The 25263-nt window shown below is 51.4% G+C and overlaps 2 protein-coding genes and 1 non-coding gene across 10 annotated transcripts in view; 2 read left to right on the plus strand and 1 right to left on the minus strand.

Annotated features, from left to right (window-relative positions):
- FLNB (filamin B) overlaps positions 1 to 12988 on the plus strand; it is a 138194-nt gene extending 125206 nt beyond the window's left edge. For all 8 annotated transcript variants that reach the window (XM_040246478.1, XM_040246475.1, XM_040246476.1 and 5 more), the window contains 5 exons: positions 1829 to 1961; positions 4655 to 4831; positions 9100 to 9318; positions 10458 to 10661; positions 11405 to 12988. In XM_040246478.1, the coding sequence (XP_040102412.1) occupies positions 1829 to 1961; positions 4655 to 4831; positions 9100 to 9318; positions 10458 to 10661; positions 11405 to 11592 (921 nt within the window). In that variant the 3' untranslated portion in view covers positions 11593 to 12988. The remainder of the gene's footprint in view (positions 1 to 1828; positions 1962 to 4654; positions 4832 to 9099; positions 9319 to 10457; positions 10662 to 11404) is intronic.
- Positions 12989 to 16496: 3508 nt separating this feature from the next.
- Positions 16497 to 16569, minus strand: TRNAG-CCC. The gene has a single exon. It is a non-coding gene; the product is annotated as a tRNA-Gly (tRNA).
- Positions 16570 to 18571: 2002 nt separating this feature from the next.
- ABHD6 (abhydrolase domain containing 6, acylglycerol lipase) overlaps positions 18572 to 25263 on the plus strand; it is a 102230-nt gene continuing 95538 nt past the window's right edge. Inside the window, exon 1 of the mRNA XM_040246485.1 lies at positions 18572 to 19071. The gene's annotated coding sequence lies outside the window, so the exon portion shown is untranslated. The remainder of the gene's footprint in view (positions 19072 to 25263) is intronic.

Below are 25263 nucleotides of genomic sequence, written 5' to 3' on the forward strand. Positions count from 1 at the left end.
GACTCCTGTCGAATCCTCTTAGGACAGCTTGGTCATGAAATATTGAAATAAGTGTGCAGCAGGCTGGAGTGTCCAATCAGCTTTTGAAACCCACTGCAACAACAGGAGGGGCTTGTGTGTCAAGTTGGTCCCCTCTTCTCCCCTTGTTACTTGATGCCAAGGGATATGTAAAGTATTTTCTGGAGGTTTACTAGCAAGCTACACGGCAACATCTGGGGCTGGTTAGGAAAGACAGGCTTGTTTTTGTCTTGCGTTTGAGACTTTTTAGAAAATTGGAGTCGGCTGGCATTCTGTAGGGGAGGCGGTTGGATGGGGGTGGTCTGGTGATCAAAGACTCTGTAATTTTGGGTTCATTCCTCCCTCGTCTGTAACCTCCATGGCGGCTCGGTCTAGTAGAATGTTCTGCAACAGTGGGAATGTCCCATATCTCCAGGGGCAGCCGTGAGCCACTTGCAACTCTTGGGTACTTGAAATGTGGCTAGTGTAACTGAGAGACTGAATTTTACAGTTGGATTGATTTCAGTTTATATATATATATTTATATATATTTCAGTTTATATATATATATATAAATAAAACCACATGTGACTAGTGACTACTAAACTAGAGGGCACTGCTTTAGTGCCTTGCCAAGGTGTAATCCTTGGACCAGTCTCAGCATCACATGGGGACTTACTGGAAACCTGGAATCCCAGGCTCTGGCCCCAACCTACTGAATCAGAATCTGCATTTTCACAAGGCCCTCAGGTGCCTCGTGGCATGTTGAGTATGAGCCATGCTGCTCGAGAGTTATCATCTGAGTAGCCGTCCGACCAAGTTTACGTCAAAATTGTTGCCTTGTAAAATTTTGCTCTTCAGGACTGGCCAATCTTGAAATACCTAAAGCATCTGAACTTCTAATCCTTTTTCCCAGCAGAGGATACAATTTCCAGGAGAAACCATGGAGAGTGAAACTCATCCAGTAAAGAGCGAAAGCTATACTTCTCCCATGTTTTTTGGGGGGGGGGGAAGGGGACGGGAACACTGAAAACTTCCAAATGTGTGTTAATATATAAGGAGAAGCTGACATTTCTGTTTTAAAACTATCCGATGTATGGGCCAGGCCTTATCCTGAGTGCCTTGAATGCACAACTTCGTTTAATCCTTGCACCAGCCTTCTGAGGTAGATTTTAGTTACACCCATTTTTACAGATGAGGAAACTATGGCTCAGAGAGGTTCAGCATTAGTTACATACCTAGGAAATGGCAGCAACCCCAGGTCCTGCTGATTTTTAACCACTGTGCAGTACTGGTTGAAAGAAAAATCATGGGTAGCCCTTTACAGATTTATTAAAAGTTCTCTCCATCTCCACCCATGAGATTAAAAAAAAAACTTTGTTAGTGACTGCATGGTTTTATCAGCTGCTAGGTCACTCCTAAAACTAGGGTAGAGAATGGAAGGGTTGTTTTGTTCTTTCTTTTTTTTGGTGGTTGCTGGGGGTGGATCTGGAAGATCATGGGTTTTCTGGCCTGTACAGGTTTGTTTGGGATGCTGAAACTGTAATCCTGTTGACCAGGATGTCTCGAGTCTCCAAACCCAGGAACCATGTCTGAGTCAAGATGGTTTGGATACAAGACTGTGCAGACGTTTATCTCTGCTTTCTGATATTTAATGTTGGAAATGTGGAATTACTCACCTGCTCTTTTGTTGCCAGATACTATATAATAAAACATGTTCCAGGCCTATTTACATGAGAACTATCCCCTCAGGAATCCTGAGTTGGGATGGTGTGTGCTGCTGAACCAGAATGCCAAGGGCTGTAATGTGTCTCGTGTGTTGACTTCTCAGGAATCGGGATTAAAAGTTAATCAGCCAGCCTCCTTTGCTATAAGGTTGAATGGGGCAAAAGGCAAGATCGATGCCAAGGTGCACAGCCCCTCTGGAGCCGTGGAGGAATGCCATGTGTCTGAGCTGGAGCCAGGTAAGCGCCAGCGCCCCCACTCAGCAATGTTTCTGCAAGTGACTCCCCCAACGGAGGAGTCGTTGGCCTCTCCGGGGCCTTTGGATTCCCTTTGCTATTTGCCAGACACTGTTTACAAATGAGGGTATAACCATTTGCTAGGGACAGGCGTTGAGATATAATACCCCTTCTATTTTTTTTTGTAAACAAATATGTCTTTATTTTCGGTTGTTTTTCAGATTCTTTCACATGACATTCATTGTGATGTTCTCATCTTTTAAGTAAATATCACAGATTTTTACTGTTGACCTTATGAAATGAATAAGTACACTTTGACCTCAGTTTACTCTGAAGGGAAGGTTGATTGATGTAAATGATAATCTGCAGTATGCCCTGGTGGTCTAGGGCTCTGCACTCTCACTGCTGAGAGCCTGGGTTCAATCCTTGGTTGGGGAACTATAACCCTGCAAGCTTTGCTGCCAAAAGAAAAAAAAAAGAGATAGATAATCTGGGTCCTCAACAGGACTTAGTAGAATGGGATTTTCTTGCTCGCCACCTTGGTTGGTGTATGGAATTGTGTGATGTCAATCAGCTTTAACAAGACCATTTTGCAGTGAGCATATATGAAGTGTCAAGAGTTGACAGGAAGGTAAGACTGAGGAAGACATGACTTCTGCTCCTCAAGGAGGAGCAGACTCTAGGGAGGACCTAGAGAGAGTGAGCCAGAAAAATGCAGTGCCCTGGTGAGGACCCTTGCTGATCACCAACAGCACAGGAGATTTGAGAATTTAATGGTAAAGATGATCAGAGCAGGAGAGGAAAAGGGTTTCTGCCTTGACGTGGTCAGGAGGACTTCTCAGAGGAGGTAACATTAAGTGTGGGCCCTGCTGCGTGAGGGCAGGCCCTGCGACCACTGCCCTTGCTGGGTGTTTGCTGTGTGCCCTGCTCTGTGCACAGTGAGGGTAGACACTTGAAACCTGGGCTAGCATTAGATAACCAGATTAGACCAGATTAGAATTAGACCAAGAATGCCTTGGTTCATCTGAAAGACATGGTCATGAGATGCTCCCAGAGTGGTCCGTGTGAGAAACTAGCATTAATCAGCAGTGTTAGAAATGCAGAGGAAGGACTTGAGGCCAGAATGCAGTTGGCCATAAGGAATGAAAGTGAATTCGGGAAGGTTACATGTAGCTTGGCGATAGGGTAGAAAGACAATGATGCAGTTAGGAAAACTCAGGACAGTGGCCATGGGTGGACGAGGGTTGGTCGATGACTTATTCAGAGTTTCAGTTCAGTTCAGTCGCTCAGTCGTGTCTGACTCCTTGCAGCCCCATGAACCACAGCACGCCAGGCCTCCCTGTCCATCACCAACTCCTGGAGTCCACCTAAACCCAAGTCCATTGAGTCGGGGATGCCATCCAACCATCTCATCCTCTGTCATCCCCTTCTCCTCCTGCCCTCAATCTTTCCCAGCATCAGGGTCTTTTCCAATGAGTCAGCTCTTGACAAATTACAGAACACCCATCTCAAACCAACTCACATAATAAAGGGGGTCCATTACACACATTAAAGGGATCTATTCAGGATCTCAGATGGGTTTCAGTGACAATTTAATTCAGCCGTTCAGCTACTTTCTCCATGGCCCCAAACATCTCTGCTCTTGCTTCTGATCTGTGGGCCTCATTTCGCAACAGCCTTCCTCTTGATAGCAAGATAGCTGCAGCAGCACACCACGCCAATCAAGGGAAACACGCTTTCCTCAAGATTCTTTCTCAGAAGATGCTCCCTTTGCAGAAGTCTTCAGCAAACCTCCCTTCCTATCTCACTGACACACATGCTCCTTCCTGTGGCTAAATGCTATGTGCTAATTGACTTAGGCTTGGAGGAAAAAGGATTTCTCCCCTCACTCTTCCCCATTAGCTTGACCCAGTCAAGGACCATGCCTGGGCGTGGGATCAATTTCCCTGAAACACATTGGCTGTCTGAGAGGAGGAGTGGTTCCCAGCTGGGGACTGGTGGGGGATGGTGCAGTGCTGAAGGATATATGGGTGGCAGCTCCATGTGGGGAGAGTCCAGAAGAGACTAGAAGAGGGTTTGGGTGGAACTTTGAGCAACAGAAGTTCTAAAGCGGGTGGAGGGTATGAGGAGCCAGGGAGCGACCGAGAGACCAACTAGAGGAGAACAGACTCTGCCTCTCAGCTGAAAGCCCTTCAGGAAAGAAGGGGGCTGTTGAGGGGTGCGTGATGGGAGGATATTCTAGGTGCCCATTTCAGCTAACAGATCCTCTTGCCACAGGCTGTGACCCAAACGCAGAGTGAGAAATCTGCTTCTTGCCTTGTGGGGCAGCTGCTAGTTTGGAGGTTACTTAAGGAGCATTAATGTCTGATGAAACCATTTTTCCCCCCTTCAAGTGGCCAAGCAGAGAAACTTTGCCAGAAGTGAGCTTTCCGTAAAAGAAGCGTCCCTCTGAGGCTGAGGCCACAGGGATTAAACACTGCGTTCGAGACCTGAATGCATTTCCCGCAGGGCAGCCTAGGGACACGCAAAGAGGCCCATCTGGTTTAGATCACCAACACTGGGTGCCAGGCTTGTGGTAGAACCGTGGTCTCATTAGTAACCTCAGGTGGGCCCTCTCAGGTTGGCCTCCTGTCCCCACCCATCAGGGTTGTGTCCACGGACCCCGTTTTACCCTGTGCCTTTGCTCATTCTCCCAGATAAGTATGCTGTTCGCTTCATCCCCCACGAGAATGGTGTCCACACAATCGACGTCAAGTTCAACGGGAGCCACGTGGTTGGAAGTCCCTTCAAAGTGCGCGTCGGGGAGCCTGGACAAGCGGGGAACCCCGCCCTGGTGTCGGCCTATGGCGCAGGGCTCGAGGGGGGCTCCACAGGTAATACCTTGCCTCTACCGCTCGTCTGCAACGAGCTGGCCCCAGGGAAGAGCAGATAGAGCTTTGCAAGCCCTGGGAAGCCAGCTGCCTGCCTTCCCCAGGGAAACTGCAGTCAGCTGTCCCCCTTTCCCAGGTCCTTTTAGGATCAGGACACTGATAGGCAATTCAACACAGCATCTTTCGTTTTGAGGATGCGCAGAGTTTGTGATGCATGTAACGGGCCTCCAGGGAGGTCCCCTACCTGACAGCTCCCTTAGTGGTCTCTGGGCTCCTAGAAACATATCAGATCCGCAGTAAGACCTGTCTCAGCCAGGCTCCTCCTTATTCTGATCCTAACAGAGGAGGGGAAAATCCCAAAACAGTCAAATTCATCTTTAACCCTTGACACAAATAAGACATGTTAGCTTGTAAAAAATATGGGCAGGGAAGAAATAGGTAAAGTTCCATCTTGCTTCTCGCCCCTCCCTCCCTCTGGGTCCAGGAGGAAGGATGGCTAACACATCAGGGGAGGGCCTTCAGATTGTCTCTCTGTTGGTGTTCAGTCCTGGTCACTTGGTTGCTTAGTTAGTCGGTTCATTAAAGAAGCAGACATGGAGTTTTGCTTTTATTGAATAGCTATGGTCTTATTGCTGTTTGCGTTGTAGTACAACTTGCTGTTGTCACCTGACATCCTAAGGAACTTTCCGTGTCAAGACCTACAGATCTGCCCACCTTGGGTGGCTGCAGTTAGTGTCCATGCTGTGAATGCAGAGGTGGGCGTCGGCCATGCCCAGTGCGTCACTATCATGCAAGGTGCCAGGGTGGGTTTCTCTGCAGGCGTGGATCCGCTGGGGCACGGCTGGTGTCTGGGTGTTACTTTGGGCTCTCTTAGGAAGGCAGCCCGGTTTCTTGAGTCCCTTGGGTGTGCACATTCTGCTTTTAGTGTTCCCTGGTTGGGTGAATGAGACAGAGCGGACCCCTCCTCACCCATGGGCGAGGGGATGAGCAGCTGTGGTTGCCTGGCAACCAGCCCTGAGGAGCAAGCATCCTAGGGGCCCGAGGGACCTTCCCCGGGTGCAGGAGTAACTGACCAGCTGGCTAGCCACACTGAGACTCTAGGCCAAAACAGTGGCCTCAGCAGTACTTCCCACGGGGTCTGTGTGAGGACTCCCCATCTCCCCAGGCCCATCTAGTCTGGCTCCACACCAAGCTCTGAGCCAGCAGCTTGCCCTTTGCAAGAAGCACAGGACTGCTTTGGCCTGGGACATGTCCGCTTTACAGATGAGCAACGTGGGGCTTAGAAAGGTTGAGCTGCTCCCCAACACTACTTAGCTTGGAGGGGCAGAGCTGAAATCTGTCCGGGTTCACAGCCTCGAGGCCTGTTCCTTTACCCGCTTAGTTCTGCTGCTTTCCTAAGAGGCAGACTCGCCCCGAGGCAGCAGCTACACTCCTGGCCTGCTTTGTGGGATGTCCTACACCAGGACCCCTGTTTTCCCAGCTGCTTTGAAAGGTCTCCAGGCAGCAGCAGTGCAGGCATTTGGCCCATGATGCGCCATCCACCCTTGAAGCCCAGGCGGGGTCCTCCTGGCACTTGGAGCCCTAGCAGGCCTCAGGCCAGGCCCCACCGCGGCCACTGCGGTGTCCCACGTCGCCAGCAGCCACCTCATCCCCTGCTGGATCGCACCTGCAGTGCTGGGGCCCCTGGTGCTTCCTCTTGGCTGTTGGCACACAAGCCTTCTCAGGACTCGGGTTTCAGACTGTGCTTTACAGGCACTGGATGCTGCTGAGGGAGGGAGCTGGTCTTCCAGGGAGACTCCCAGCCGGGAGCAGGAGGTACAGAGCACGTCTGTTTCAAGCCCTGTGTAAATATTGCTCTTGTCAAGGGGAAGGTGTCTTGTTTTTCTAGCCCTCCCGCTCCCAGGCCTTTTCCCAAATCTCCATCCCCGGCTTACACAGCTGCAGTGTGTGTGGAATGAAAAGGTGTCAGTGTACGGCTGCCGGAGGGCCCGCATCCTGACCCTCGGCACAGAGCAGGCTTCCCTGTGTTTTTATGGGTGGGTTTGCTGTATCTCTTGGCTCGAGCTTTGAATGGTCCATTCTGCAGGTTTTGAAGCATGGGAATGTGGAGAATTTGGGGTGGGACTCTGCAGAGGGGCTGAGAAGGCCAGCAAAGACACCGGGGAGTTCCAGGCTTCTCTGCTTGGAAGAGCCATTTTCTTGATGAAATGCTCCGGAAACCCCACTTTGCACGAGGTGTATGAGCACAGCCTTGGTCCAGCACCCTTCACCCACTTTGGGCTGCCTCACACTCACAGGGACTCATCTGTACACACATGAGGGTGTGGGGGGACACTAGAGAAAGCCCGAGAGCAGCAAAAAGACCCAGTGCAGCCAAAAAAGTAATTAATTGAAAAAAAAGAGAGAGCAGTAATTTTGGACTTCATAAACAAACAGAAAAAGCAAATGTTACACTAGAAAAATAATGCGTAACAGGGCCATGCCCACAGATGTCCTGGGTCCTGGTTCTAGCTGGAGGCAGTGGTGAGAGGGAACTCCTGTGTGTGGATTTTCTTTCTCCCATCCACTCTCGGGTGAGTGGGCTAGCTCTGGGTTAGACAGACCTTCTGTTTAAACCCCAGAGCAGTCAGTCTCCAGCTGTGTGACTTTTGGGATGAGTGGTCTGACCTCTCTGAGCCTCCACTTTCATCCTAGTAAAACGGGAATAGTAAGGGACCCCACCTGATAGGTTGCTCTTGTCCTGTGATACCTTATTTCTCTTTTTGCACCTCGTCTTCCTTTCTGGGCCCTTACAGTCATGATGAACTGATGCTTCTCAGGGATGGAGCAAGAGCAAGGCCAGGTCTTTTCATATTCATTTTAAAAGAATCTTTTTTTTCCTTATTGTCACTTGCAGCTACTTCCTGGAAATCCTGTCCCTCGTTTGTACAGCCTCCTCCCTTTACCTGCAAGACCTTGCTTCAGCAGCAGCTGTCATGAGGGCTTCTGAACAGCAAATAGTTGGGGGGAACAGGATGGGGGGAGGTTGCTGGGACAGGAGCCTCAGGAGCTTCCAGAAACAGCTGGGTTGTGTTTGGGATTGCGTGATAGCAGTTCCTTTGTTTTATTGATAACCAGAACAATAATTCTTTCTCTGGCCTCAGAGCTATAATTAAACCAAAATAATTCCCAGCTGGGGCGAGGTCCTGGGCTCTGAGAAGAGCACAGCCCTGCACAGTAATGCTATGCCGAGGGTGCCCCATAGAGGGCGCTACAGCGGGTGTCTGGGCCCTACCTCTTCCTGCTCTGAACTGGAAAGGGGTCTGGGGGCTGGGAACTTTTGCAGGGCCTTGGGCTCAGGCAGGAATGCCACTGTGATCGTTGGCTGGCACTCTCTCTTGGCCCAGCTTTCCTTCTATCACAAGGCAGGATGTCTGTGCAGGGGGCCCTCGTATACCAGGCAGGTAGGAAGTAGAATGTCCTGGAGCTGGGTTAGGGCGTCCAAGGCAGCCAACAGATAGGCCGTGGCTCCGGAGCCACGCACACATGCTCCGATGCCAGCTCTGCCACTTCTCCTGTAGCTCCCACTGGCATGTGGTTGAACTTCCCTGAGCGTCAGTGTTGTTTGCTAGAGAGGAATCACTGGGCGTGTAGAGCGCTGGGCAGAGGATCAGGAGTCAGAGTGGTGTGAGTGGTAATTAGCAGAGCTGCTGTCTGGCCGCCTTCTTGCTGCTGGTGTTCAGGGCACAGTGCAGGGGCTAGCAGACCCCAGAAAGACGCTGGCCCGTCTACAGGATGGTGTCTGGGGCGAGGAGCCTGAGGAGGAAGGAGGCAGCTCTGGGCAGCCTGGGCTTCTCCAGGTCTACCCAGAGGAGAAAGAAAAGGTCAGAGGGGCCCACGCTGGCCCCACCCCTGGAGGCAGAGCCGGCCTCCGGGGGCTGAAGCAGCACTTCGGGTGCACAATGATGGCTTGGCCTTCTCGCCCTCGGCCACGGCTCATGCCCAGAGGAGAACGGGGGTGGGTGCTTGTGGGCAGAAGGTCAGCCACACTCCTGCCTGGACCTTGGAAAGGGGTCACCATTCCCCAGGGCCTGAAGTTCTCTGTGCTCGTACAAGAACTCAGAGCTGGTACAAGTGGCTTCCCACACCACCAAGGTGACCCCTCTGTGAGGGGACCTCTGGGTGCCCCATCACTGCTTCAGGGCCCCCAGAACACTCCCCAGACCCCCCCCCTGCCACCACTAGTCCCTCCAACTGTTCATGTGATCTTCATTCCAACTTCTTTCTCCCAGGTATCCAGTCAGAATTTTTCATCAATACCACCCGAGCAGGGCCAGGGACATTATCCGTCACCATCGAAGGGCCGTCCAAGGTTAAAATGGATTGCCAGGAAACCCCTGAAGGGTACAAGGTCATGTACACCCCCATGGCTCCTGGAAACTACCTGATTGGCGTCAAATATGGCGGGCCCAACCACATCATGGGCAGCCCGTTCAAGGCCAAGGTGACAGGTAACAACCAAATGACTGTGAAGCGTTAGCGGGGGAGGTGATCTTGTTATAGTATCGGCAGAGCTAAGCGCTGGTAGAAACTGGATGATTTTAGATACGTGGACTCTGCCTTGAATCTTGGAGTAAAGAAGTAATAGGACGTGTCAGCAGGGACTGCATGTTCAAAACTTGCCGAATAAGCAGGCAGAGTAGGGGTGTAGAAGTTGAGAAAGCATGTTAGGTCTCTAACAGAAAAGGAGGAGTGCTTACATATTTGAAATCGTAGGTATTTGTGTAGATCAGGGCCTGAAAAATCCCCTCATTTCTAACCTTCACTTTTAAAAGTATCAAAAGTGTGTGTGTGTGTTTTTTTTTTTTAATAAATTTATAAAAACGTGCCTTCTTCAGAACACTGAAAAAAGTACCAGTAAAAACCACTCACAGCCCACCACCCAAGGTAACCACCATAAATATTGTGGTGAATTCCTTCATCGTGTCTCTTTCTGCTTGGTTCACCATCATGTAAGTAGTATAGGTTCATTACAGACAATTATATTAAAAAGAAATTGACTTAAAATGTTAGGGAATTCCCTGACAGTCTAGTGTTTGAGACTCCGTACTCCCACTGTAGGGGAGCTCGGGCTCACTCTCTAGTCGGGGAACTATAAGATTTCACATGCCGTGGGGCATTGCACCCCCCGCCCCTGGCCCCCCCAAAAAATTCAGAGAAAAGAATCACTTTCTAATATGTAGAGGGAATCATTTTTGATATTTTGTCAGTGTTCTCCCACACTTCTACACAGCTTAGAAATATTTTATATAAATGGAAGATGTCCATTCCATAGGATGGCACGTGGTTATATGGGAGGGATTTCTAGATCAAGGATTTCCATCAGGTCAACCAAGGCCAGACTTCCTAATATTCCCAGGAAGCCAGATCTTAAGTTGTGTGGGGCAGGACCCTAGAACTCCATAGAAGACAGTGGGCAGATTGAGATGGGGAAGCTGTGGCATTTAGATCCAGGGGTTGGGGGGGTGTGGGAGAGGTGTGGTGGCTTTTGGACCCCAGTGCTGGGGAGCTGGGGCTCTCCTGGGATTTCTGCTCAGGGCATTTGCCTTGTCTGACCAGTCATACCCGTTTGCTCCCTCCCGGGTCCCAGGCCAGCGTCTGGTCAGCCCTGGCTCGGCCAACGAGACCTCCTCCATCCTGGTGGAGTCAGTGACCAGGTCCTCGACGGAGACGTGCTACAGCGCCATCCCGAAGGCATCCTCGGACGCCAGCAAGGTGACCTCCAAGGGCGCAGGGCTCTCGAAGGCCTTCCTGGGCCAGAAGAGCTCCTTCCTGGTGGACTGCAGCAAAGCTGGTAGGCAGCCTGGCCCTGCCCAGGAAGGGAGGCTGTGGGGGGACGCCTTCTGTATCACATGCTCATTATCTTATTCTGCGCTGAGTATTTTTAAATGATTTACCTCTTGATGTTTCTCAAATGACCTCAAGGTACATAGGAAAAGTTCTACTATCCCCATTACACTGAGTCAGTAACCTGGCCTCTTCCCTGCCACTAGCTGCTTTAATTGCAATCTGAACTTGGGTATTTATTTGGGTGTCACTCCTTTCCTTCCCAGTGCTTATTAGCCATGCGCCCTTGGGAAAGTCACTGAATGTCTTTCTGAAAGTCAGTTTACTCTTCTCTAAAGTGGGAATAATAATATTCCTGAAGGTTCTCAAGAGAATAAATGAGATTAGAGTAGCCAGCGCTTATATAGCCTTTTTACTGTGTGCTAAGGGCTTCACATATAACAATTCCTCTAGACTACCAGGAGGTCTCTTTTTTTTTTTAAACACACTTTCACCCTCTGTTTACAGTTGGGGGAGCTAAGGCAGAGAGAGGTGAGGTTCCATGTCCAAGGTCACCCACCTAGGAAACAGCAGGGCAGGGATTTGAACTTGTATGAGTCCTCTGCTGTCCCGCCTCTCACTGGCCCCAGGCATCATCTGAGCAGTGTAGGCAGTAACCGCCACCTTTGCTTTGGCTCCCATCTCTCCTCCTCTTCCTCCTCCTCCTCATGACGTCACCACCTTCCTCTGCCCCTCCCCCCCACGCTCCAGGTTCCAACATGCTGCTGATCGGGGTCCACGGGCCCACCACGCCTTGCGAAGAAGTCTCCATGAAGCACGTGGGCAACCAGCAGTACAACGTGACCTACGTCGTCAAGGAGCGGGGAGATTACGTCCTGGCCGTGAAGTGGGGAGAGGAGCACATCCCTGGCAGTCCCTTCCACGTCACCGTGCCTTAAACCACTTCTCATTGGGTCCCGGGAGCCGTGCTGGCGGCTGCTTCAATTGCTTGTCTGTTAACTCGTTTTATACAAAGTCCTCCGGCCTGTTTGTGGGTCTGAAAACCCCATCCTCAAAACATTGCCTTTTTTCCCCCCCCTTTTAGTACAGAAAGAAGTCCTAAACTTGACTCTTTAGGGATGTGTTGGGGAGTAAAGAAGTGAAAACGGATGCAATAGGCCTGGCCAATCAGACCTCTTGTGGCACAGATCACCCCCTCCAGACAGAACCGGAACAGACCAGGCTGGTATTTTTAAGAAATGAAATTAGCTAGTCAGTTTACAAAACAAGGCTGGGAGGAGGGGCGGGGAAAAAGAGGAGACCTAATCTGTGCTGTCATTTCGAGAAGGAGATGACCGTATCATATGAGAAAGGGGTACTAGGTGGACACCTTTGTTTTAACACTACTACCGCCCCCCGCTGCCCCCAGGGGTAGAGTCCAAGGTGACAGACTGGCCGAAACGGCTTCCTGGTGCCTCTGCCCTCATCCTGCTGCTTGCTTCCCTGCAGGGTCATTGCGTGTGACCATCTTGACAGCCAGGTCTTTACTTTTGTTTTCAAAGTCCATTTCAGTCACCGGGTCTGAGTGGTGAGCAGTCCCCCACTTGCCAAAGATTCCCTGCCCCCCCGCCCCCCTTTTTAAAACCAACACAAGTCCCTGTTCTTAGCCCATGCTCCAGCCATCGGTCTGTCTATTAAGTTTCCAGCACGTCCGGAGAGACCGCTGCGCTGCTAAACACTCCACACCCACCCCCAGTCGGCCCCAGCATGGCCTTTCTCTGGAAAATAATTATAGAAGGGAAACCCCTGCTGACCTTTGGCCTGAAAGTCAAGAAATGACAGGGGAGGGAAGGACCACAGCTCATTGGTGGTCCTTCACCATTCGCAGAAACAAGGAAAACATATTTGGCCCCAAGGACATGCCACACGAGGCTGTTTGGAATGCCAGCTGCAAAATTCCGAAAATGGGGTATAAGGCATTTTGCATGCCTTCTTGCACACCTGCTTTGGAATAAAAATGAAAGTGTTGGGGGGTGGCTGGCTGACTGCAGGACCCAGATGTGCGGTGGGGTCTGAGCAGGCAGTCCTTTCAGACTGGCTGCCAAGCCCTCCCGAGGTGGCTGCTGTCATCTCGATTGCATTCATGGGCGGCATGGGGCGAGGTGGGTGACCCTCCCCGAGGTGCAGCAGCTGGGGGTGAGTGTTGGCAAAGCCTACCTGTTAGAAACTGGAACTGCCTGAAGCCTGATGTGGAAGGAGCACAGGCCTCATGAACTGGGACGTGGAAGTGAAACTGGAACCAAATGCCGACTGTAAATTGTATCTTATAACTTATTAAATACATTTGCTCCGTAAGCTCCCCGGGTGTTTTTGGATGGGGTACTTCCCTAAGTGGTATGAGGCTCTGACCCACCCTTCCAAACCCTGGCCGAAAGGATGCAGATTAAGCCACTTGTCTCGACAGGGAACTTCGTCTCTTTTCGCTGGGGGATGTTCTATTTCTCCGCAGGCCCCGGGGGGTAGTTTATCAGGGTGAGGCGCCCTGGCACCAGCACAGCCTCCCGGGGAAGTTTGCTGCGGTTTGCCATGGTTAAGAGTCCCACGAAACCCACTGAGGGGAAGGCTGTGGTTTTACGAGAGAGAGAGAGAGAGAGAGCCTTTTTCCTGATAAGCTGTGAAACCCTCCCTGGAGGGAATGTATTGAGGCAAGAAGTGGAGTCACCTGTCACTCCCTGGGACAGCAGGCTTTGGCTCGGGAAGCTTCTCCTTGCCGTGTGCTTATGACACTCTTGGCCCCTGTCTCCTGTTCTGCAGCAGTGCTGTGATATGGTTTCATGGTGAGGATGCTAACTCAGGTGCTGCGGTAACATGTTTGCAGTCTCGGGGCCCACTGGGGGCGGATTCTGGCCCCTGCCTTTTGTCCCCAGAGTGGGAGCTCTACTTCCCTGCTTATCCTGCTGTGGGAGCAGACACACAACAGGAACCCAGGATCCCTCCCTCTCCCCCTGGGCACCAGCAGGTGCCGTGATGACAGGAAGTCCATTCTGGACCCCCAGCCCTGCACTGGGGGTGAGGGGTGGAGAGAAAGTCTTCTTTTGGTGTGCTTCTTCCCGACGCCCAGCTGGTGAGCAGGACGGTGATGCATTGTGTACCTCTGAGAGGTGGGAGGAGGACTGAAGGGCTGGAGGGTCTTTCTGCCCGTCGTTCCAGAGAGAGCAGCCTTGTCTGTGGGCCTGTGCCGTGAGTGTCTCCTGGACTCCACGACGTCCATGGGCTTTGAGGAATGCAGGCTGTCTCCAGTGGGTCTGGAGAGGCCACGGTAGGCTGCGTTTGCCCAAAGAGGAGACCAAGATCCCACCCTGTTGAAGCCCGGCTGGTTTCTGGGGAGGCAGTGTTGGTAAATTCAAGTAACCTAGGGATTACGTCCTGGCTCTGCCGCAGCGTGGCTTGGAGAAGCTGCTTCACCTCTCAGAGTGTGCTGTGAGCCCTCTGGGAGCTGAGAGTCTTGGCCACTAATGTCTGTGATCAAACTCTGCCAGAGGTAATGGGCCTCCTCCACAGGCTACTTGTTAGTACAGAGGTGCTGCTCCTGGCGTTCCCCCCAACAATTACATGAAGGACGTCTCAGGATGAAACCTGTGCATTTCTCAACTGGGCAGTGGCTAGTACCACAGGGCAGTTGTTATCTGCACCTGGACTTGCTGCTATGGGAACCAGCTGTTGTTTGTACAAACACCTTGAAAACTTTGAAACCTGACCCTTGACCAACTAGGTGCCAGGCCCTTTCTGACTTTGACTGGTTGACTCTGCTCGTTTCATTCCCAGAGCTGGCTGGACCATCACTCTCTGGTGACCAATGGAAGTTAGGCACACAGCAGCTTCCAGCTGCCACGCAGAGACCCCCAGCTCAGAACAGGCCTGTCCCCTCCACGCCCAGAGCCCCTCCTCACCCCGTTTCCCTCTGCGACTCAGGGAAGCAGTGCAACCAGGGGGGCAGCCTTTTATCAATGCGGGCCCTTGTCCACCTGTCTGGTCTTAAGACTTCAAAGGGGCCTTGAAAGCTACATTTTGATGAGTTTTGTGTAAACTGAGTTGGGCACACAGGGATTTAATTTTCCTTGAAAACTGCACAGCCTTAGAAATTAGCAGAGTAAAGATTAATGGTAAAATGGGTGCTCAATCCTCGTCAACCCCCCAAGTTTGTGTTTGAAAATGGGAAAGATTGTTAATTCAAATGCCCTTTGGCTTTAGTGCTTGAGCAAAAGGATGGACTCTCTCCAAGTCTCCATTAACTCGTGGGAAGATGGGGCTTTGTAATCAACTAATTTCAACTAATGAAAACTCTCCCAGAAACACAGCTTGTTTGGCTAATTTTTTCTGCTCCTCACAATAGCAAATCATAACTCCAAGAGGGAGTGAAAATGTCACATCGCTCAAGGCAAGGCTGAGTCCCATTTTTTCCCTCTGCTTTGTCCTCAGGGTGCTGCCCAAACACACGGTGGGAGGAATCCTTCTAGACAAAGAGATCCTTTCTGCTTTGTGATAAGGCTTTTGTCTGGGCCCCTGAGCCCACAGGGGACCAGCTCATGTGCAAGGAATTTAGGGTGGCCCACCCTACACCCCTTCTTTCTTCTTTAAGAGTTCTCTCAAGCAGGCCTGCAGGAGGTGGGGAATTTACGAGCCTGACTTGTGGCTCGCATCCAAGGGCGTTCTGTATGTTGGGACCGCTTATCTCCCCAGGACAAAGCTGGAAGATGAAAGAATCTGCAGCCTTTTATTGCCCACATCACTCCCTCTGCCTTGACCATGACCGCCGTCTTCCCAAGCACCAGACACCTCTCCCTGTCAGCGTGGACATTCTTAGGGCAAAGCTGATGCTGGGTGCCAGTGGGGTGATAGCAGAGAAGGAAGCCTTGGCACAGGCACCAAGCCCCAGAGATGCCTGCTTCAGGGGAAACCCATGTGTGAGAAACACGCAGAAAGCAGCAGGTCAGGAGGTCTGGATTCCAGTCTCAGTTTGCCTGCCTCAGGCAGTTACCTTCTCTTGTGCCTCAGTGCCTCTATCCATAAAATGGGAAGATAATGGGGAAATCCACTCTAAGATGAATCTTCAGCAAGATCTCACAACGCATCCACCTTCCAACTGACCTGGGCAAATCCTGAGCTGCCGGGAGAGGGGCTGCATGAGTTTTGAGGAGACTCAGCTGCCCGAGGTGAAGTGGAAGGGGTACCTCACAGCGGGGAAGCACGGTTTGTGCAGAAACCATTTAGCATGGGGGCTATTAGCACAGGCCGGCAGATTCAAATCCATGACCTCTGGCCGACCACACACACTCACAGAAAACAGCGCCTCCCTGATTTTCTCCGGTGACATGGGGTAATGGGACCTACTCCGAAGAGTGTTCTTAGGATTAGCCGACAAGATGCCGTAAAGACTATCACTGACAAGGTTCACAAAATGATTATTACTCGCTCAGCGCCTAAAATGATTCTTCTGAGAGAAAGCTCTGAGAGCTTAATTCCAGGAGAAGCTACTTTAAGACACCTACTGAGTCCTAGGAGAGGCCCTTGGACAAAGTTACATTCTGGGGATTAGGGTGGGGTCATCAGTGGGAGTGGACAGCATGGGTCCCTGGTGGCCTGGGGGTGTGGCCAGAAGGCTGGGCGGAGACTCAGGTGCACCTGTGACCCTGCTCACAGAGACCAGAGGCAGGCCTGGGGGCTGCCCCCACACCCCAGGGGTGGGTGGTGGCTCTTATTTATTTTTTAATATTTATTTGGTTTCAGGTCTTAGTTGCGGCGTGTGGGGTCTTTGATCTTTGTTGCAGCAGACGAACTCTTAGTTGCAGCATGTGGGATCTAGTTCCCTGACCAGGGATAGAACCTGGGCCCTCTGCATTGGGAGTACAGAGCCTTAGCCACTGGACCACCAGGGAAGTCCCTGTTGGTAACTTACAAATGAGTTTTAAAATTTAGAGTAAGAAAAATATAAGTAACAGTGCTAAGCACTGTTAGGATCGTCTGCAATTCTTTACAGGGGAGTGTGCCCAGGCTCAGAAAGGATAGTGATGATCAACGCTGTGTTAAAACTCTGGAAGTCTAAACTAAAACTTGGGGTCCTGAAGCTGTTCCAAGGTGCCTCGCCCAGGTTGGACACCTTAACATGGGAACAGAATCTGAAGGCCGGTCACTTTGTGGGTGGTTGGCGTCCTTGGGCCCACTGAAAGGCAGCACTTCAGGGGTGCCTCTCTGCACCCTCCCATGGAGGCGGGAAGCCTGTCCACTGGGTGAGAGGACAGCTGCCTGGGCTGTTGTCACCTCAGTGACCACCAGGGGTGGCCTTAAGCTGTGGCACCGTGGGGAGCCCTGGTGGGGAAGGCACAGGATATCCGAGGCCCCGAGGGAGAGGGATATCCGCCTCCACCCTCTTGTGCTCTGAGCACCTGGGCTACGGAGTCTGCAGGTAGGGATGGTCTGGGCCACGGGCGCTTTCTTGAGTTCTCCACCCCAACACCGTTTGACCCCAGGGTCTTGGCACCCCCTGCCCCCTAACACTAGACTTTCCTCCCTCTTTCCTTACTTAACCTGCCTCTTGGCAAGAGAGTTGCAATGAACCGGTGTTCATGGTTCAGTTCTCAATCAAAGGACACCTCCTCCAGGAAGACTACCCAGACCATCCCCCTAATTCCCTGCCTGCCCTTCTATCCATCTGGTTATGTATCTGTCTCCCCTGGACAGAGAAACACTGAGGGCAGGAAGCCTGTGGGCTCTGTCCCTTCTCATCTACCTTTATTACCTGGCTGGGTGCCTGGCACAGGGTCAAGAGAAAGTGAATGTTTGTTGAATGAATAAATGAGAGCACACCCAGCAGAGCAGAAAGGCGAGTGGCCCCAGGGCACTGTGGGTAAACTCTCTGGTACAGGGAGGCAGAGTGCAAGGATCCAGGAGGCTGACTTCATGGTCCTGCTGATGGGTCCTCCGCCCCGTCCTGTCTGTGCCTCTCTCACGATGCCTGTCTCACAGGAGGGTCTGTAACAGAGCTGTGGGTTTTGGAGTCAATCCCAGTGCGACCATTTAACAGTGCTGAGCATCACTTTTCTCACCTGGAAAAATGGCATAAGAGAGCCTATTAAGTCACTGAGTAGGGTTATTCAGTGAGGCCCCCAGCCCAGGGCCTGGCGCCCATGGGCAGTGTGCCCAGGGCACAATATTTCTCCAGGCCTCCTTTTGCCCACCTGAAGAGGAGGCTACGAGAGCCCCAGTAAGCAAGCGGGTGGTTTAAGGCTCGTGGAGCTCAGCCTAGCAGCTGGTACCTAGCAGGTACTTGTTAGTCATCAGCTGACATTTACCAAGGGCTTCCTCTGTGCCAGGCGCTGTTCCCATTGTTTACACACGGTCCTAATGTCACTGTCTGAGCATTTAAGTTCCCACCATCACCTCGCTGCACAGATGAGGCCGTGTAGCTGTCAGGTGGCAGAGCTGTGTGAGGGGTTGGCTCCCAGCCACGTGTCCAGAGTTTCCTGGAGTGGAGACCGGACCTCTCTTTTAGACTCCCTTGGGTGCCTGGCATGCAGTTAGGGGTACACTTGGCTTTGCCGGATGGAATAGAGGCTGTGGAACCTTATGTGCCACCGGGGATCCTCTGGGTATAAAGGGCAAAGGCGCCAGCCCTGGTTCCTTTAGGGGAGAACGTGGCCCCCTGCGAGGCAGCCCGGGTGGGTGTGGCCTTCGGTCTGTCTGTCCCACTGCCTGTGGATGGCCCCCCAGTGCCCCGAGCAGCCCAGCCCCTCCTTGCCAGCAGGGCCTCGGCAACTCGGCCCTCATTGGCCGCACGTATCCCTGGAGACGAGGCCCCAGCGGTGCAAACACAGGCTGCAGAATGTTTCCTCTCTCCCCGGCCCCTCCCCCCACTGCCATGAAGGATCTGTTCACCTCCCAGAAGCAAGCCTGCTGGCAGGAGCACATCCGCAAGGAGACCGCTGCTCGGGTGGCCTGGAACCTCAACTATGGCCACAAGCACCCGAGGGAGGGAGCCTTGCCCAGGAAGCGGCCTCAGAAGGCCCCCTTCCGGTCAGCCTTGGGAGCGAGGCCATCGCAGGCCACCAGCTCCCCTGACAGCAAGGAGGTACCTACTGGACGGCCAGAGACCAGGGAGCTCCGGGATCAGCTGTCCCAGAGAGTGGGTGTCCAGGGCCCTGCACCCAAGGTAGACAGAGGCTGGCAGGCCCAAAGAGCAACTCGGGGGCCTGCAGATCAGACCCAACCTGTGGGCTCAGGGATGAGGCAGGTCCCCACCTGCACCCTGCAGCTGCTCTTCCAAGGCATCTCCCACGACGGCCAAGGCCGGGCCTCGTATCTCCGGGAGCGGTATCGGCAGAAGCCGGAGGAGAAGTTTCTGTACCCGATTGTGTCATCCTGGGAGTACGGCTGGCACATGGGTAAGGGCCACCACCCTCTTGCCATTCCAGGCCTTGGCAGGCGGGCCCAGCCTTGCCCCTCATCACATTCCTCTGGCTCACTATGCTCTGAGCAGGGCTCCAGATTTCTCACACTCTGGTCTTTCTTCTGCCCTCCCTCTGCTGGCTAACTTTCAGATGTCACCTCCTCTGAGAAGTCTTCCAGGAGACCTCCAGGCAGATGAGCCCATCTTTATGCGCTCATAGCTTTCTGAGTTTGCGCAAGCACCACTGCCATCCCTTGAGTATCCCTCTAGCCTGGTGAGGCCTTGAGGTTCCAGGGCTTCTTAGTTAAGGTCATTAATGCCCTCCCAGCTCCCAGGTTGAGGCTGGCACTCAGGGACTGTGGGAGAAATGAATATGAACTAGGGAATCAAGAAGTGTGAGTTCAAATCCTGGCTTCACGACTTTCATGTTGTGTGAGCTCAAGCAAGAACCTTAGCTTCGATGGGCCTCAGTTTCCACATCCAAAAAATGGGGACAAACAAGTACTTCCCTTCCTTTGTCAGAGTTTTAGGGGACATCTGGTAGGAGAACACCTTGAGCAGGAGTTAGCCCTCAGAAAGCTGCATGAGGTGGGAAGGACACACATTGCTTCTGCATGTAATCCTGGTAGAATCTTGTTCAGAACAGCCAGTAGAGGGGGATGTGGAGACACTGAATCCCAGCTCTGCCCCAAAATGAGTGAACCAACCTGCAGAGAGCTATGCAGGTTGATATTATCAGACTGGATTTGAATTCTGGTTCATTCATTCAACAGATGTTTACTGAGCACCTCATATATTCTCCTCTTTTTGTCCTGCAGTGTCTGGCAGAGAGCAAGACAGACATGGCCCCTCACAGAGGGCTGGTGACAGACGGATGAAGTAGAGTCAGGCAGTGGTCCATGCTACAGAACTGTGCTTTTCAGTCTTTATTGTCACCTGGGGACTCACCTGGGGGTCTTGTTAAAATGTGGGTTGTGATCTTTCAGTGAATTTCAGGGATGGGGTGAGATTCTGCATTTCTAACCAGCTCCCTGCTGACACTGATGTTATCGGTTTGGTCCCTGAGTCACAATTGCTTTAAGAACTGGTAAATCAGGAGACAGAAATAGAGGCTAAGGGGCTGCTCTGGTAGTACACTAGGTGGTCAGAGAAGGCCTGCTGGAACGGCGTGTTTGAGTAGAGTCCCAGGCCGAATTTCCTCCATCAGATTCTTCTGAGAAGGGCCTGACTCCCTCTGTCTACAGAGTGAGATAGACATCACACAGGGCTTCCCTGTTCCTCCTCTTCTGCTAGGCCCACGGGTCCATGCCCACTGCCTCTGAAGCCATGCCAAGCCCAGGGTTGCCGATGGAGCAGATTAAAATACAAACTGCCCAGTTGCATTTGTGTTTCAGATAAGCAATAACCTTTTAGTGTAAATCCCATGCACCCAAGTATGGCATGGGACATACTTATCCTGAAAAAATATCTGTGAAATTCAGATGTAATTGGACACCCTGCATTTTATCCAGCAACCCAAGCTCTGGAGTCAGAGGAGCTGATTCTGAATGACCCCCTGGATACAAGGGCAGTACAGGTTCAGGACAAAGTTTAGTTTTCCCTCATAGTGTTCTGTTGAAGCCACAGCTGCTCCCAGAATCTCTGGAACATTCTGTCAGTTGTGTCTGACTTCATGCCCCTAAGCCAACCGGTTCATAGGCCAGAAGGGGAACAGATGGACAGAACTTCTGCTGACCACTTCTCCCCTCCCCAACAGTTACAGACAGGAGCCGCGTCTTCCCGATGGGTGTAAACAGCCATGGAACAGAGGGGTTGAAGGCAGTGTCTGGGCCCCAGCTGGGTCAGCCCCAAGTGACTTTTACACATAGAAAGCACTCGTCTAGTGCCTGGCACACAGGAAATGCTCAAGAAGTGGTTACTGGTATTATTTTTATTATTAATTCAACAGGCAGGATCTGCAGCCAGTGGGCATTTGGGGAGCTAGTTCAGCCTTGGCCAGGACCCTGGAGGTGTTTGCCGTGGAGCACTGGAGTGGGAGGGGAGTCGCTGGACAAGGGGAGAAATGTGATGAGGGGGAAGTGAGCTTGGGGTAGGGATGCTGTCAAAATAGTTAACAACTAGAGAACCCTAGGTGCCACCTATCAGGGCAAATCCTGGCCATGGGGCCAAAGCAGGGTGTTGAGGTTCCTATGCTTTGCCAGGCATACCGTTTAGTTAGTAGATTCTAAGAAGGAAGGGGAGGGGGCCTCAGATAGGGATCAGGGGCTACTAACTGCACGGGAGCATTTCACTGTCCAGCACCCAGAGCTGCTATGGCTGTATGCTGTGCTGGGCTAGAGCTGGGCTGGCAGGAGGAGTGCTGGCCCTGGCTCCACCAGGCCCTTTTTGTGTTCCAGGGGAAGCCATGAAGGACGTCAGGCCTCCAACTTATGCCAGGTTCCAGCTCATCACCAAGAGCTTTTACATCAAAAGTAACATCTTCCATGTTGCACGGCGAACAGACCAGCTGATGTGAATGAACTGGGGGTTCAGAAGCTGCTCCTTCCTTTTCCCGTGGTCCATGTGGACCCTGCAGGGCAGAGACGCTGCCAGCCCCACCCATCCTCTCTCTGTTCTGTCCAGCCCTGCCTCCTCTGCCGAGCAGGGGAGGGGCGCAGGTCTACTCTAAGGTGGGATTCAGGGGCCCCCACCTGCTGCGACCTGTCTGTCCTCAGAGACCCTAGCTATTTGCAGAGTTCCCCACCCCCACCATCACCGCTGCCAGCCAAGTCACTCCTGGGAGGGAAACAATGGAACCTGCAAGTGTTTAACCAGCAGTCCCAGGGCAGGGGAGGGGGCTCTTTCAGTTCTTAAGGTGCTAAGTGGAGCCCGGTATGGGGGGGTGCACCTCCCTGTCCTTATTCTACATTCTGTTGAAGGGACCCGGAGCAGAACTGCTCAGTCCCAGTGGAGCCCACAGTTTAGGAAGGAAATCCTTTCCATGTTTACTTTCTGCACACACCGCCCTCCCCTCACCCCACCCCGAGAACCTGCAAGGGTCAGGGTTGCCTCACTGCTATAACAAACAGCCCTGAATCCCAGCTGCTCACACTTATTGACAAAATAAAGATATATTTATTACAGCACAGTGCAATCTGAGGTTCAGCGGGTCACCCACCACAAGGTGATCTAGGGACCGACCCAGGCTTCCCCCATCTATCTGGTGACTTTGCCATCTCCGAGGGCCTCAGAGTCCTCGCCTGAATCCCCTATACCCAACTGGGGGATGAGGGAAGACAGGCTGAAGGACTGGAGAGTACACGCCCACTCTTGACTACTCTGGCCTGGAGCTGACAAACACTGCCCCGTTCTATCAGTGAAAACAAATCGCATGACTTGTCGAGAAGGCTGGGAGTGTTGTGTGACCAGGAGAACGCGTCCCCAAACATGTAGCCCATCTCTGCCAGAGCCCAGTGGGCCCTTTGCCTGCGCTCGGGGTGTGCTTGCCTTCCGCCACTGCTGAGTATGGAGTTCTCGGGTAGACTGGTAGTTGTTTCCCGGGAGTAATTGGACCTGCCTCCTCTTCAAGCGAAGTTCCTAGAAAGACCACTAGGTGGTGCCATTGGACCACAAGGGTAGTTACCACGGTTGGCCCGGGAAACCTGTTTTCTCTGCTTGCCTTCTGCCATCCATTTGTTGTGTGGCCTTGGACTGCAGTTTTCACACTTGTAAAAACACCAGGGGGTGGGCATCCTAGGTGGCTCAGTGGTAAAGAATCCACCTGTCTCTACCATCGAACAAGCAGGAGATGCGGGGTTCGATTCCTGAGTCTGGGAAGATCCCCTGGAGAAGGAAATGGCAACCCATTCCAGTGTTCCTGCCTGGGAAATCTGATGTACAAATGAGCCTGGCAGGTTGCAGTACACGAGGTGGCAAAGAGTCAGACACGACTTGGTGACTAAACAACAGCAACAATGTGGAGTTAGACTAGACTCGTGAAAACACGAACTTTGGGGGCATACTTACTTGATTGTACTTCTGACTCCACCAAGGTCAGGTTATGACCTCTGTGGGTTCTTAGGGTACTTCTGCCTTCACGAATCTCTTCCATAAAAAATTAATAAAAATTATATTTTACAACACTTGTACACATACATTTATATTAATATTAAATGCAAAAAAAATGTGTCTTCAACCTAAATTTTGAATTTCTTTTCCTCCTTATTCTGAAACAAATTAAAACATCCCTGTGGCTTCTAAACATATTGTGGGCTATCAGCCCTGTGCCTACTTTGTCTCATGAGGGAGGCGCTACCTTCATTACTCACCAGCTGTGTGACAATGGGCAAGTTGTTTAACTTGTCTGGGCCTGAGTTTCCTCCTCTATAAAATGGAGATGACAACAGAACCCATATTTTTAGTGCTGTTATTTTTTAACAGCACTAATGGTATTTCTTAAAAACAGCCTGGCACAGAGTAAGCTTTGGCAAGATGGCAAATGCTGCTGCCATTGTTGTTATTATCTTTAAAGACACTTTTAGGGACTCGCCTGATGGTCCAGTGGTTAAGACTCTGCACTCCCAATGCAGGGGACCTGGCTTCCATCCTTGGTCAGGGAACTAGATCCCGCATGCCGCAACTAAAGAGGCTGAGAGCGGCAAGGAAGATCAAAGATCTCAGATGCCACAGTTAAGACCTAGTGCAGCCAAATACATATTTTAAAAATTCTGCCCCCCCCATCCAAATAGAGACATTTTCAGCTCTAACTTTGATGAAATTATTAAAATATCTCAAACAAGCAAGAATCGTAAATAGGACGGAAAAATAACATGAAACTTTCACGGTATTTGATGGGGAAGTAAAAGAGGTTCCTAGAGAAAAAAGGCTCAGCAGAAGAACTTTTCAGTACGCGTGAACCGTGAACTTCCTGATGTTCAAGCTGGTTTTAGAAAAGGCAGAGGAACCAGACTTCAAATTGCCAACATCCGCTGGATCATGGAAAAAGCAAGAGAGTTCCAGAAAAACATCTATTTCTGCTTTATTGACTATGCCAAAGCCTTTGACTGTGTGGATCACAATAAACTGTGGAAAATTCTGAAAGAGATGGGAATACCAGACCACCTAACCTGCCTCTTGAGAAATCTGTACGCAGGTCATGAAGCAACAGTTAGAACTGGACATGGAACAACAGACTGGTTCCAAATAGGAAAAGGAGTACGTCAAGGCTGTATATTGTCACCCTGCTTATTTAACTTCTATGCAGAGTACATCATGAGAAACGCTGGACTGGAAGAAACACAAGCTGGAATCAAGATTGCCGGGAGAATTATCAATAACTTCAGATATGCAGATGACACCATCCTTATGGCAGAAAGTGAAGAGGAACTAAAAAGCCTCTTGATGAAAGAGGAGAGTGAAAAAGTTGGCTTAAAGCTCAACATTCAGAAAATGAAGATCATGGCATCCGGTCCCATCACTTCATGGGCAATAGATGGGGAAACAGTGGAAACAGTGTCAGATTTTATTTTTGCGGGGGGGGGGGGGCTCCAAAATCACTACAGATGGTGACTGCAGCCATGAAATTAAAAGACGCTTACTCCTTGGAAGGAAAGTTATGATCAACCTAGATAGCATATTCAAAAGTAGAGACATTACTTTGCCGACTAAGGTCCGACTAGTCAAGGCTATGGTTTTTTCCTGTGGTCATGTATGGATGTGAGAGTTGGACTGTGAAGACGGCTGAGTGCAGAAGAATTGATGCTTTTGAATTGTGATGTTGGAGAAGACTCTTGAGAGTCCCTTGGACTGCAAGGAGATCCAACCAGTCCATTCTGAAGGAGATCAGCCCTGGGTGTTCTTTAGAAGGAATGATGCTAAAGCTGAAACTCCAGTACTTTGGCCACCTCATGCGAAGAGTTGACTCATTGGAAAAGACTCTGACGCCGGGAGGGATTGAGGGCAGGAGGAGAAGGGGACAACAGAGGATGAGATGGCTGGATGGCATCACCGACTCGATGGAGGTGAATCTGCGTGAACTCCGGAAGTTGGTGATGGACAGGGAGGCCTGGCGAGCTGCGATTCATGGGGTCGCAAAGAGTCGGACACGACTGAGGGACTGAACTGAACTGAACACATATTTTCTCCTGTCATCAGTGAACTCAGATACGGTAGGAACCTGGGCTTGAAACAATCAGCAGAAACCGTGGCT

Source organism: Oryx dammah, unplaced genomic scaffold, assembly GCF_014754425.2.
Source record: "Oryx dammah isolate SB20612 unplaced genomic scaffold, SCBI_Odam_1.1 HiC_scaffold_9, whole genome shotgun sequence".
In the NCBI taxonomy this organism is placed as follows: domain Eukaryota; kingdom Metazoa; phylum Chordata; class Mammalia; order Artiodactyla; family Bovidae; genus Oryx; species Oryx dammah.